The sequence below is a fragment of the Bufo bufo genome, chromosome 2 (assembly GCF_905171765.1).
Source record: "Bufo bufo chromosome 2, aBufBuf1.1, whole genome shotgun sequence".
Classification (NCBI taxonomy): domain Eukaryota; kingdom Metazoa; phylum Chordata; class Amphibia; order Anura; family Bufonidae; genus Bufo; species Bufo bufo.
This window is the reverse complement of record NC_053390.1, coordinates 576663028-576675275: the sequence shown is the minus strand read 5'-3', so window position 1 is coordinate 576675275 and position 12248 is coordinate 576663028. Positions and strand designations below refer to the sequence as shown.

The 12248-nt window shown below is 41.0% G+C and overlaps 1 protein-coding gene across 1 annotated transcript; it reads left to right on the top strand.

The window, feature by feature from the left end:
- The first annotated feature begins 11106 nt into the window (after positions 1-11106).
- DDIT4L (DNA damage inducible transcript 4 like) lies at positions 11107-11583 on the top strand. The gene has a single exon (XM_040419866.1). The coding sequence runs from the start codon at positions 11107-11109 to the stop codon at positions 11581-11583; it is 477 nt and encodes a 158-aa protein (XP_040275800.1).
- The last annotated feature ends 665 nt before the right edge of the window (positions 11584-12248 follow it).

Here is a 12248-nt window from a genome sequence, read left to right as displayed (position 1 = left end):
GTAATTCAATCACTTATTGAAAGGGACGTGTTCAAAAAAATAGCAGTGTGGAGTTCAATGAGTGAGGTCATTCATTCTTTGAAAAACAGGTGGCAATTATTGCCAATATTTAAGGAAGGAAGGCAGCAAATGTTGTACATGCTGGTTACAGTGCATTTCTCTCTGAAATTCTAAGAAAATTGAGAGAAATTCAGAAGAACAGTGTACTTTGGCTGTCAGTGCCCTGAAAACACAATATACAATAGCTATACAACTCCAGATTGGTAATTACCTGTTTCTGGGTTCTTGTTTATTCGACTTTATGTTCGCGCTTTTTCTCTCGCTCTCACATCAACATGAAGGGGATTCGGGAGGCTAGACCCTATTACTTTTACTGAGCTTGCCCCGGCCGGCAGCACAGCTCTAATTTAAAGGTTTGCTCGCTCGCGCTCACACGGAGCGCTGTGTGACGTCACCATTTGAGCTACGGATAGTTGGGAGGACCAAAGTTACTCCAACGCATTTCGAATAAAACGTTATTCTTCGTCAGGGATACTAATTCGGTCTCCTAATGATGCTTATATAGGTCCATTTCTCCTCCTTTATTTAACCCCCTCATATCTTCTGCTCTCTAGCATTCATTCATTCAAAGACAAACAGTTCGATTTCTGAGTTCAATCCTGATGGTACTAATGTATTCAGATTAAAAAATTCAGCGGGTCTCTGCTCGGGACATTTTTTTGATGAAGTCCAAATTCCAATTCTTTTTGTTTTATAATTTTTTCTTTATTATAACCTCTCTGTTCGAATCTTTGTTATAATCTGTCTGCCTCTACTTCTACAGACGGAATTGTACAAAAAGGGAGGAGTATCAAGTAGAGGCAGACAGATTACAACAAAGATTCGAACAGAGTGCTTATAATAAAGAAAAATTTATAAAACAAAAAGAATTGATAGGGAAATTAAATAGACAGGATTTAATGAACAAAAAGATCAAAAAACAGGAGAATAATAACAAAGAGGGAGAATTCTTTGAGATACCGCCGATTATCACGCAATACAATCGTCAGACAGAAATATTGAGGAAGATCATTAAAAAACATTGGCAGACTTTGAAAGGAGACAAAATAATAGGCGAATATATTCCAAATAACCCCAAATTCATATATAGAAAGGCAAGAAATGTGGGCAGTCTAGTAGCTCCTACAAATAAATGTGTGAGCAAAAAAGCGAGAACCAGACAGTAAGTGGGGGCAAAAGAGAAAGACCACAAGCAGGCTTCTTTCCATGTGGCATATGTGGGGTGTGCAAAAAATTAAAAAAAAGCAGGAAACAACATACAAATATGCAAATAAAAAATGAAAAGACAGAAAACTTGGTTACATATAATATACAAGACCACATCACTTGCAGAAGCCAGGGGGTTATATATGCAATAATATACCCATGTAAAAAGGTATATATAGGACACACAAAAAGAACCCTAAGTAAAAGAATAGGGGATCATATCTATAACATCCGGAGAAAATATGAAGGTCATCCCCTCTCAAGACATTACAAAGAGAAACACGGGGGAAACAGTAATGGTACCACATTTAGTGGAATAGAGATAGTTAATAAAGACAAAAGAGGGGGGGTCTTCATCAAAAAAATGTCCCGAGCATAACATCAGGATTGAACTCAGAAATCAAACTGTTTGCTTTTAAATGAATGAATGCTAGAGAGCAGAAGATATGAGGGGGTTAAATAAGGGAGGAGAAATGGACCTATATACAGTCAGGTCCATAAATATCGGGACATCGACACAATTCTAACATTTTTGACTCTGTACACCACCACAATGGATTTGAAATGAAACAAACAAGATGTGCTTTAACTGCAGACTGTCAGCTTTAATTTGAGGGTATTTACATCCAAATCATGAGAACGGTGTAGGAATTACAACAGTTTGCATATGTGCCTCCCACTTGTTAAGGGACCAAAAGTAATGGGACAGAATAATCATTATAAATCAAACTTTCACTTTTTAATACTTGGTTGCAAATCCTTTGCAGTCAATTACATCCTGAAGTCTGGAACGCATAGACATCACCAGACGCTGGGTTTCATCCCTGGTGATGCTCTGCCAGGCCTCTACTGCAACTGTCTTTAGTTCTTGCTTGTTCTTGGGGCATTTTCCCTTCAGTTTTGTCTTCAGCAAGTGAAATGCATGCTCAATCGGATTCAGGTCAGGTGATTGACTTGGCCATTGCATAACATTCCACTTCTTTCCCTTAAAAAACTCTTTGGTTGCTATTGCAGTATGCTTTGGGTCATTGTCCATCTGCTCTGTGAAGCACCGTCCAATGAGTTCTGAAGCATTTGGCTGAATATGAGCAGATAATATTGCCCGAAACACTTCAGAATTCATCCTGCTGCTTTTGTCAGCAGTCACATCATCACTAAATACAAGAGAACCAGTTCCATTGGCAGCTATACATGCCCACGCCATGATACTACCACCACATATTTTTTTTTTTACTTTTTACAACTTTTTTAAAAAAAAACTTTGGTTTTAAAGAAAAAAATGTTTTTGCATTGCCACTTCCCAAGACCCATAACTTTTTTATTTTTCGTTATATGGAGTTGTGTGAGGGCATGATTTTTGGGGGACGACGTATTTTTTTATTGGTATAATTCCGGAGTAAATGGCGCTTTTTGATCGCTTGTTATCATGTTTTTTCGGTGGCAACTAAGAATAAATGAGCAATTCTGTTATTTATTTATATTTTGTTACGGCGTTCACTGTAGGAGATAATTTACGTGATATTTATGTAGTCCGGGTCATTGCAGATGTGGCAATACCAAACATATGGGAAAGATTTTTTTTTCCAATTTTTGTAATTGAAAAGCGCATTTTCAATTAAAAAAACGTAAATTTTTTAAAGGGATTTTTTTATTGAATAAATTAGTTTTTTTAAACTTTTTTTACCACTTAATAGTCCCACAAGGGGACTATAACAGATAGCTTTGATTGCTTTTAAAATGCAATGCATTATCGCAGATAGTACACAGACAGGGAGGCACAGGGTGCTGGAAATTACTCAAGGCTGGTCTGGGGCCTACATCAGACCCCAGGCAGCCTTCACACACATCGGTACCCCGCGATCACATTTGCAGGGTGCCGATGCCCACGGCATGCAAAGTGTTAAACAGCCCGGACCAGCAGGAGCGCTTAGATTGGGCCGCCGTGAAAAGCGGTGGCCCAGCCTAAGACCCCTTAGTGACCGCCGTAAAAACACATGGTGGTCACTAAGGGGTGGGGTATCTGATCGGTGGGGGTACGACACCCGGAAGCCCCGCTGATCAGCTACCGGGACTCCTGTAAGCACCACTGTCTTCCCTCAGCTTACCAAGTACAGCATCGTACATTGTATAGAGGCTGTGCTTGGTATCGCACTCAGCCCTATTCACTTCTATGGGGCTGAGCTGTTCCTAGGCTATGTGACCAATAAACATGTTATCACTGGCCTAGGGAAACCTGACAGAAGGTTGCGGTGTTACTGCGAGCACCGCTGCCTTCTCGAACCACTGATTGGCAGTGGTCCCGGGAGTTGGACCTCTAACGATCAGGTACTGATGACGTATCCTGAGGATAGATAATCAGTTCTAATGTCTCGGAAAACCCATTTAACTTGATGAATGAATAAGATTAGTTGTGTGGTAATAGGGCAAATGTCATAAAAAACGGGAATAGGAATCCTCTCTCCTTGAAAGCAGAAGGAATGACTGCAGCTATGTCAGTGATATTGGACTGTTGTGCCAATAGTTTATCCAGCTGAAAGAAGCTCTATATTTAGCAGACGAGCATGAATAAGAGCAAAGATCAGATTTAGGGTGCATTCACACGACCATATTTTTGGGTCCGCATCCGTTCCGCAATTTTGCGGAACGGGTGCGGACCCATTCATTTCAATGGCGCCGCAAAAGATGCGGACAGCACACTGTGGCCCTCCAAAAAAGATAGAGCATGTCCTATCCTTGTCCAAAATCGAGGACAAGAATAGGCATTTCTGTCATAGGGCCGACTAAATTCACACGGCCTGTATCCGTGTTTTGCGGATCCGCAATTTTCGGACTGCAAAACATATACGGTCGTGTGAATGTAGCCTTAGGCCTCTTGCACACAACTGTATGTCTTTTGCAGTCTGCAAAAAACGGATCTGCAAAAAAAACGGATGACATCCGTGTGCATTCCATATTTTGCGGAACGGAACAGCTGGCCCCTAATAGAACAGTACTATCCTTGTCCGTAATGCGGACAATAATAGAACATGTTCTATTTTTTTGCGGAACGGAAATATGGAAACGGAATGCACACGGAGTACCTTCCGTTTTTTTTGTGGACCCATTGAAATAAATGGTTCCGCAAAGGGTCCGCAAAGAAAACGGAACGGAAAATTATGTTTGCAAGACGCCTTAGGCTACATGTACACGAACGTTGCTAGTTTCATTGTCCGTTCCGTTGTTTTTGCGGATAGGATGCGGACCCATTAATTCAATGGGTCCGCAAAAAATACGGACAGCACACCATGTGCGGTCCGCATCAGTGGGTCCGTTCCGTAGCCCTGCAAAAAAAATAGAACATGTCCTATTCTTGTCCGTTTTAGGCATTGTTACAATGGATCTGTAAAAATGAAAAGGATGGCATACGGATGTCATCTTTTTTTTTTTTTGAGGATCTGCAATTTGCAGACCGCGGTCCACAAATTGCCTTAAGCTACATGCACATGACCGTATGTGTTTTGCGGTCCGCAAAAAAAACAAAAAACGGATGACATCCGTATGCCATCCTTTTTTTTTTTATGTTTTTTTTTATGCAGATCCATTGCAACAACGCCTAAAACTGACAAGAATAGAACATGTTATATTTTTTTTGCGGGGCTACGGAATGGACATACGGATGTGGATAGCATTGAAATGAATGGTTCTGCATCCTATCCACACAAAAAGAAACGGAACGGACATGAAAACAAAATACGTTTGTGTGCATGAGGCCTTTTCTAATTATCAGCAGAATAGAACAGGTCGACATCAAACACATTTCTCTAAGTTCTCTCTTGAACCTTTGGAGGGTCCTCTGACCAATACTAATATCACTTTTGAAGCCATCTCCCATATACAAATACCATTGCATTAGTCCGGTGTTTTGTTACCACATCATGGTTATATGAGAGGATAGCATATCCTTATTTCCAGGGAAAACACCCCAGCTGCTTCATGGAGAACAAGAACTGTCAGGTGAAAACCCTTCAACATGGGTACAGATCCTAGTTAAAAGCTGCCAAGTGCTGACACAGATTTCTGTAGCTGCACAAAGCCTGAAGCTCACTACATACTGATACTGCAGAGGCTGTTCAAGGATCTTCCCGTACAGAGATTGGCGGTGAGTACATATGAAATGTTTGCCCTGATACATAGGACAGTCATAGCACATAATCACCAAAGTTATAGAGAAAGTACAGCTCACTGGATAGTAAAAGATAATGTAAGAAATCATCCTTACACGCGGCTGCATTAAGAGCTTTAATGATTGGTTATATGTATGTAAACTGCATGTCTAGGGATTTAAATGAAAATATTCAAAATATACTTACTAAATATAGGTTGCAGGCTTTACAATAGTATTTTTTTTTTATCATTTCTAGCATTTTTAATTCCTTGCCACTTAATGCACTAGGCTGCACATACTATTGATGTACAGTATTTCAAAGAAGGAATCTGAATGTCCAGCAATTAGTTACTTTCTGCTTCGTTCTAGTTGATCCCATCGCTGAATTTCTCAACATACCCATGTGCTGGCTAGTTTACCGAGGAGCTGTCAGTGACTAGATTTTATTCAGTGCCCCTCCAATGGTCATACGCATTATTTATCTGCTTAGAAATTACTGTTCGGGAATTGGCTTTCTAGGTATATGCATTGCTATTCCTGGTATCTTGCATGGGCCTATACTTTGGGGGGTTTTAGAAGAAAGAAATGTACAAGCCCTGAACTCTGAAAACATCTGCAAGTTTAGGGGACTCCTACATGGACCAATGCTGGGCCAGTAACGATTGCAAATGATTTTAGGTGCTGCATAAAAGATGCTTTCTTTTTGGGTGATCCGCCGCACATTTAGGTCCCTTTCACACGGGCGAGTATTCCGCGCGGATGCGATGCGTGAGTTGAACGCATTGCACCCGCACTGAATCATGACCCATTCATTTCTATGGGGCTGTGCACACGAGCAGTGATTTTCACGCATCACTTGTGTGTTGCGTGAAAATCGCAGCATGCTCCTCTTTGTGCGTTTTTCACGTAACGCAGGCACCATAGAAATGAATGGGGTTGCGTGAAAATTGCAAGCATCCGCAAGCAAGTGCGGATGCGGTGCGATTTTCACACACGGTTCTGAATAAAGAATGCATAGTAAAATAGGGCTGGAGGGGTTAAAAATAAATAAAAAATAATTAAACTCACCTTAGTCCACTTGATCGCGCAGCCCAGCTTCTCTTCTATCTCCTTTTTTGCTGATTGCAGGAAAAGGACCTGTGGTGACGTCACTCCGGTCATCACATGATCCATCACATGACCTTTTACCATGGTGATGGATCATGTGATGGACCATGTGATGACCGGAGTGACGTCACCACAGGTCATTTTCCTGCAATCAGCAAAGAAGGAGACAGAAGAGAAGCCGGGCTGCGCGAGCAAGTGGACTAAGGTGAGTTTAATTTTTTTTTTTTTTTTTTTAACCCCTCCAGCGATGTTTTACTATGCATTCTGTATTCAGAATGCTAATATTTTCCCTTATAACCATGTTATAAGGGAAAATAATACAATCTACAGAACACCGATCCCAAGCCCGAACTTCTGTGAAGAAGTTCGGGTTTATGCGCGATTTTTCTCACGCGAGTGCAAAACGCATTACAATGTTTTGCACTCGCGCGGAAAAATCGTGCATGTTCCCGCAACGCACCCGCACCTTTTCCCGCAACGCCCGTGTGAAAGAGGCCTTAGGCTTATTTCTCATTTGCATTATAGGTCTCCGGCAGGCTGTTCCGGATGACTACCAGCATAGTCAATGGGGCTGGCGAGCACTTTGGCACCATCCGGCTACGCCGGATCTGTCAGAACAGCCTGTCGGAGATCTATAACGCTAATATGAAACTAGTCTCACATCGGCAAATTATTAAGAATAGGGCCCTTAGAATCAATCAGAAAGGTCTTTGCAGAGTTAGGGTCCATTCACACGTCCGTAAGTGTGGATCCGCAAAACACGGACACCGGCAATGTACATTCCTCGGACCGCACATCGCCGACACTATAATAAAAAATGCCTTTTCTGGTCTGCAGTTGCGGACAAGAATAGGACATGTTCTATTTTTTTCAGGAACGGAATTGCGGATCCGGAAATGCAGATGCGGACAGCACATAGTGTGCTGTCCGACTCCGTTCTTGTCCCATTGAAAATAAATAGGCTCGGACCCAAGTTGCGGACGTGTGAATGGACCCTTAGAGAGGTGATAAGGAGTGGGTTATTATGGAATTTAGTGCTATGATGTCTGCTACTGACAAGAGAAGAACATTTTTCATACTGTTTTTAAAGATAGCATTATCTTGTACATATGTGCTAAATAAATTGAGCTCATTTAGCTGAAAAGTACTTTAACCATTAATAATGTAAAAAATGTAAATGAGACATTATATAGTACATGACAATCTCTTCATAACAAAGCTAGAACCAGCCCTGTACCTCACATGGATCCGGAGATCTCCCCATTCGTTGCTCCAATTGCAGTGTTAGATTTGTGTGTCCTTTCTGCTGCAGCTTTCTCACCATAACAGCTCAGGCAGCGTGCCCATTTTTCAGGGGGTGTGTCCTTTCTGCTGCAGCTTTCTCACCATAACAGCTCAGGCAGCGTGCCCATTTTTCAGGGGGTGTCATTTCTGCTGCAGCTTTCACAGCTTCTAGCAGTAGATCCAGCTGCTGACAGTTAAAGAATAGAACTGAGCATGCTCATCCACTTCAGCAATGTTACTGAGGTGGAGAGAAAAATAAGGAAAAGAACAAACAGCAGGTGGCACTAAACAGACACATGTTATTGAATAACTCAATGCCTATACTACATTTTTAATTACATGCAACTACAAAAGTATTCAGGTGCTGGTTAGTAAAGTAAAGAATATTTTTAAGTGCGCTCAGTTATCTAGAATTATATTGAATACACCAATTATTTAAAGTTGTCTACATCTGACAACCTAGCAGAGGTTGTCTACAGAGATAAGTTTGCGATTTGGTGCAATAATATAAAAATTCAGCAAATAATGGAGTACTTATAAAGGGTTGAGGGAGAAGGCGGTTTAAAAAGCTTGTCCGCTGGACAATGCCTTTTGGTTAGGAGTGTCCCCCAATAAAATGCTGATCACAGGTTGTTCCACTGATAGGACTTCCAGTGATCAGCTTTCCTTAGCAAATGTAGAGTTCAATTCTGCTACAACATCACCCCAGGGAAAAACACAGTTCCCAATAAAATTAATACACCTTCTGGGTAACCTGCAGACATGACAGGTCCTCTTTGCAAGGGTCCTGAATGAGTCACTGCCATCTCAAAAATCCCTAATCAAGTGTATGCAAATGTGTTTTCTAAACCAGAAAATGCCTTTAATTATCATGACATTAAAGGGGTTGTCCAAGCTTTTACTATTGATTACCTATCCTCAGGAAAGGTCATCAATATCAGATTGGCGGGGGTCCAACACCAGTCACCGCTGCCAATCAGCTGTATGAGAGGACGGCGCGCACAGTGCGCACGTGCCATCTCCCTTCACCCTTCCTGTCCGCTGCTGTGGTCTATGGTCTTTGCCATAGAAAGCAGCGGTAAGATCTGATATTGAAGAGCTATCCTGAGGATAGGTCATCAAAAGTAAAAGCGCAGAAACCCTTTTAACTGAAGCACAGTATCCAGTGGCTGTACTAAAATGTTTTATCCCCAATTCCGGGCTATAACAAGGGCCGATCAGCTATAAAACATGTCAATCTGTGGTTTTGGTTTTACACAGGCTGATGGAAAGCTGAACTCCTTCTTCTGTTCCCAACATGAAAACACTGCATTTTCCAGCAGCTGCCACTAGGGGGATCTCAATGCAAAAAGATTATTACAGCTTCAATTACAGTCAATGGTAACTATATACATTCCTACGCACTGAGCTCCCATAATGGTGGCTGCATGCAGCCAGTTTAGTAACATACCACCTGAAAGGAAGCAGTGATATAGAGCTGTATGGGGGATATTTCTTAGTGTATTTATGCTAGTTGTCTAGTGTAAATACATTGAAAAGTTCAGAATAAGTTGCAGCTCAGAACGAGTGCCTGTTCCACTTTTTCCGATCTACAAGTCAGATAAAGTGGGTGAGCCCAAGGCAGTTTTTTAAATCAAATTGCTTCCTCATCAGAAATATGTGATGCTGCATTTTGCATACTGTGTCGCACGGGAGGCCCTTGAAAAAGGCCCTAGGCTACGTACATTTTCCCACATCAATTCTGATTCCTTGTATATAATTTGCTACAATACAATTTTGCAAGTCTTCTTTTCAAATAAGACCCTTTGCCACTGCATTGAACTGGCCCCACTGTACTCAGCTCTACCCTGTTTTTCTGTTTTTCCACTAGGCCATAATTGCAGATACCTGGTACCTGGAACTTTTTTGATACCACATCCAAGGAGGCTCCAAGCGAAGCGAGCTGGTACCATGAAGGCCATGCGACCACACTGCTGACTAGTAATTGTTCTGAGAGAATAATCACTACACTGCTAACAGCTACATTAAAGGAGTAGCATATCCACAGTGGAAGACAAACTCCTTGGTACCGAAACCGAGAAGATAGCTGGTACCATGCAGTAGAGGAATAACTTAAGCATGGCACATAACTGCTGACGACGGTGACAGCCTGTAATAAAAGACCAGTTGGAGACCACTAGTAGATTTGTGCTGGATTGGCAAGTTATTGAGGAGGTGAGTATTGACACTTGTTATTTTTGAACATTTGCTGCTGTTCTTTTTCAACTCTTGGATAGCCCATTTAAAAAGTGGCATAGACATAGTCTATGTATAGTCCCTCACAATTATTCATTCTAAGTAATCAAACGCAAGCCAGTATGATAGTAAGTGTCTATAATGTTGTAGAACTGATGAGGTTAAAAAGGAATAAGTAAGCTAAGAAATAGTATACCAATTACAGGACCTAAAGGGGTGTTCTAGGACTTTCTTAATAATTGTCTATCCTTAGGCTGTGCGTTTCCTTCATTGTTTACCCAGGCACAATGGAGCATATATAGGTGTGTCTGTGCCTGATATAGAACCTCAGTCCCATTGACTTGAACGAATCTGAGCTATAGCACCAGTGCGTAATATAAAATGAATAATAAACCCTTGAAGGCCAAAATGTCAATAGTGACTACAGCATCTAAGATGTTTGACAGAGAACGCCTTCTGTTAGTCCACCTGTGATCAAAATCACAGGGCGCCAATGATTACCATGGAAGTGGTTATCTGCATATTAGGCCATAGACATAGCCAGGTTTCAGGTCAGATCACTGCTAAAAGCTATAATGCTTTGGAGCACGATGTATTCCAAAGCATTGTAAAAGCAATCAAGAGACTGCTGCTTCAAAAAAAGGAAAGCAATGTTATACATAAAAAAAATTCCATTAGACTTTAAATAAAAAATTACCATAAAAATAAATATTTGTTACCACCACTATTATTACAACCCATAGAATAAAAATCATGTATTAGTTATACTAAATGAGGTATGCCATGAAAAAAAAGGTCAGTGTTCCTCAACTCCAGTCCCCAGGACCGACCTGCCGGTCATGATTTGAGAATATCCCACAGAATGAATACCTGTAGTAAGTCCTGAGGCACTGACACTAATTAAGTAATTAATTAACTAAGCAAATCCTGAAAACATGACCGACAGGTGGGAACTGAGGACTGGAGTAGAAGGTCTTCAAGTAGTTAATATACTACTTACATTATGCATATAGACTCAGAATTATAAATATATATATTTTTTTTTACAGAGACTTATCTGGCTTATTCACATGGATCACTTGTCCACTGCACCCAACATCGGAGATGCTCTGTCTTTTGTGAGAACCAGCCATTTGGTGACAATGTTAGAGAACAGCTTATATAGAGCAAAACGTGCAAAACTTCACTGTTCAAAAGTTCTTGTCCCTAAAGAACTAACCACACGAGTGGCCCAGGAGGCACTAAAACTATCCTTGAATGAGCCCTGTGGACTGCGAGGCTGCATTATATATATGAATCTGGAAAGCTGCAATAAGCAGGCTGCCTTGGACACAATAGTGTATGACTGCTCAGTGGAACCAACCTTTGAACTGAAGCTTGTTTTAAAGCAGGACACTCAAGGATGGGACTACCTAAGAGATCTTCTTCTCAACAAAACCTGCTTCCCACAACTTTTTAAAAGTGTCATCAAATTAAGCCCCAAGTTTCATATCTCCAAGAGGAGATTGTATTTTTCAGTTGTAGCTGCAGGAAATGAAGAATGCTAGTAATACACACTATGGCGGACATTTATTATGAATTATATGCCACTTTTTGGCTTATTAATCTCGCAGATTTTGTCGCAATGGTTTTAAATCTGCGACATTTTTCAGCTCATGCCACTTTTCCTGAGTGCCGAGAAAAGGGGACATAGTGTGGGCAGTTTTTGGCGTGAAAAGTGACTTAAATCTACGCCAGGAAGAGAGCTGGCATAGATTTTAGAATGTTGCACGGCCTGCTGGATAAAGTGCCTAAGTTATATAGAGACCTGCGCATAACTTTGGGGCATCCATCAGCAGCGCAGAGGGACTAAGACCCGCGTCTAAATTGACGGTCTTAATAAATGTCCCCCTATATTCAAAATTGTCATTGTTTTGCTATACCTATGCAAGATATAACGGTATTGGTTTCCAACTCTAAGCTCAACTTTCCAGACATGCATTTGTACGCAGATACAGTAGCTCACAAAAATGAGTACCTTCTCACATTTTTGTAAATATTTTATCATATCTTCTCATTGGACAACACTGAAGATATGACACTTTGATACAATGTAAAGTAGTGTACAGCTTGAATAACATTGTAAATTTGGTGTGCCCTCAAAATAACTGAACCACTAATATCTAAACCACTGGCAACAAAAGTGAGTACAACCCTACGGGTACTTTCACAC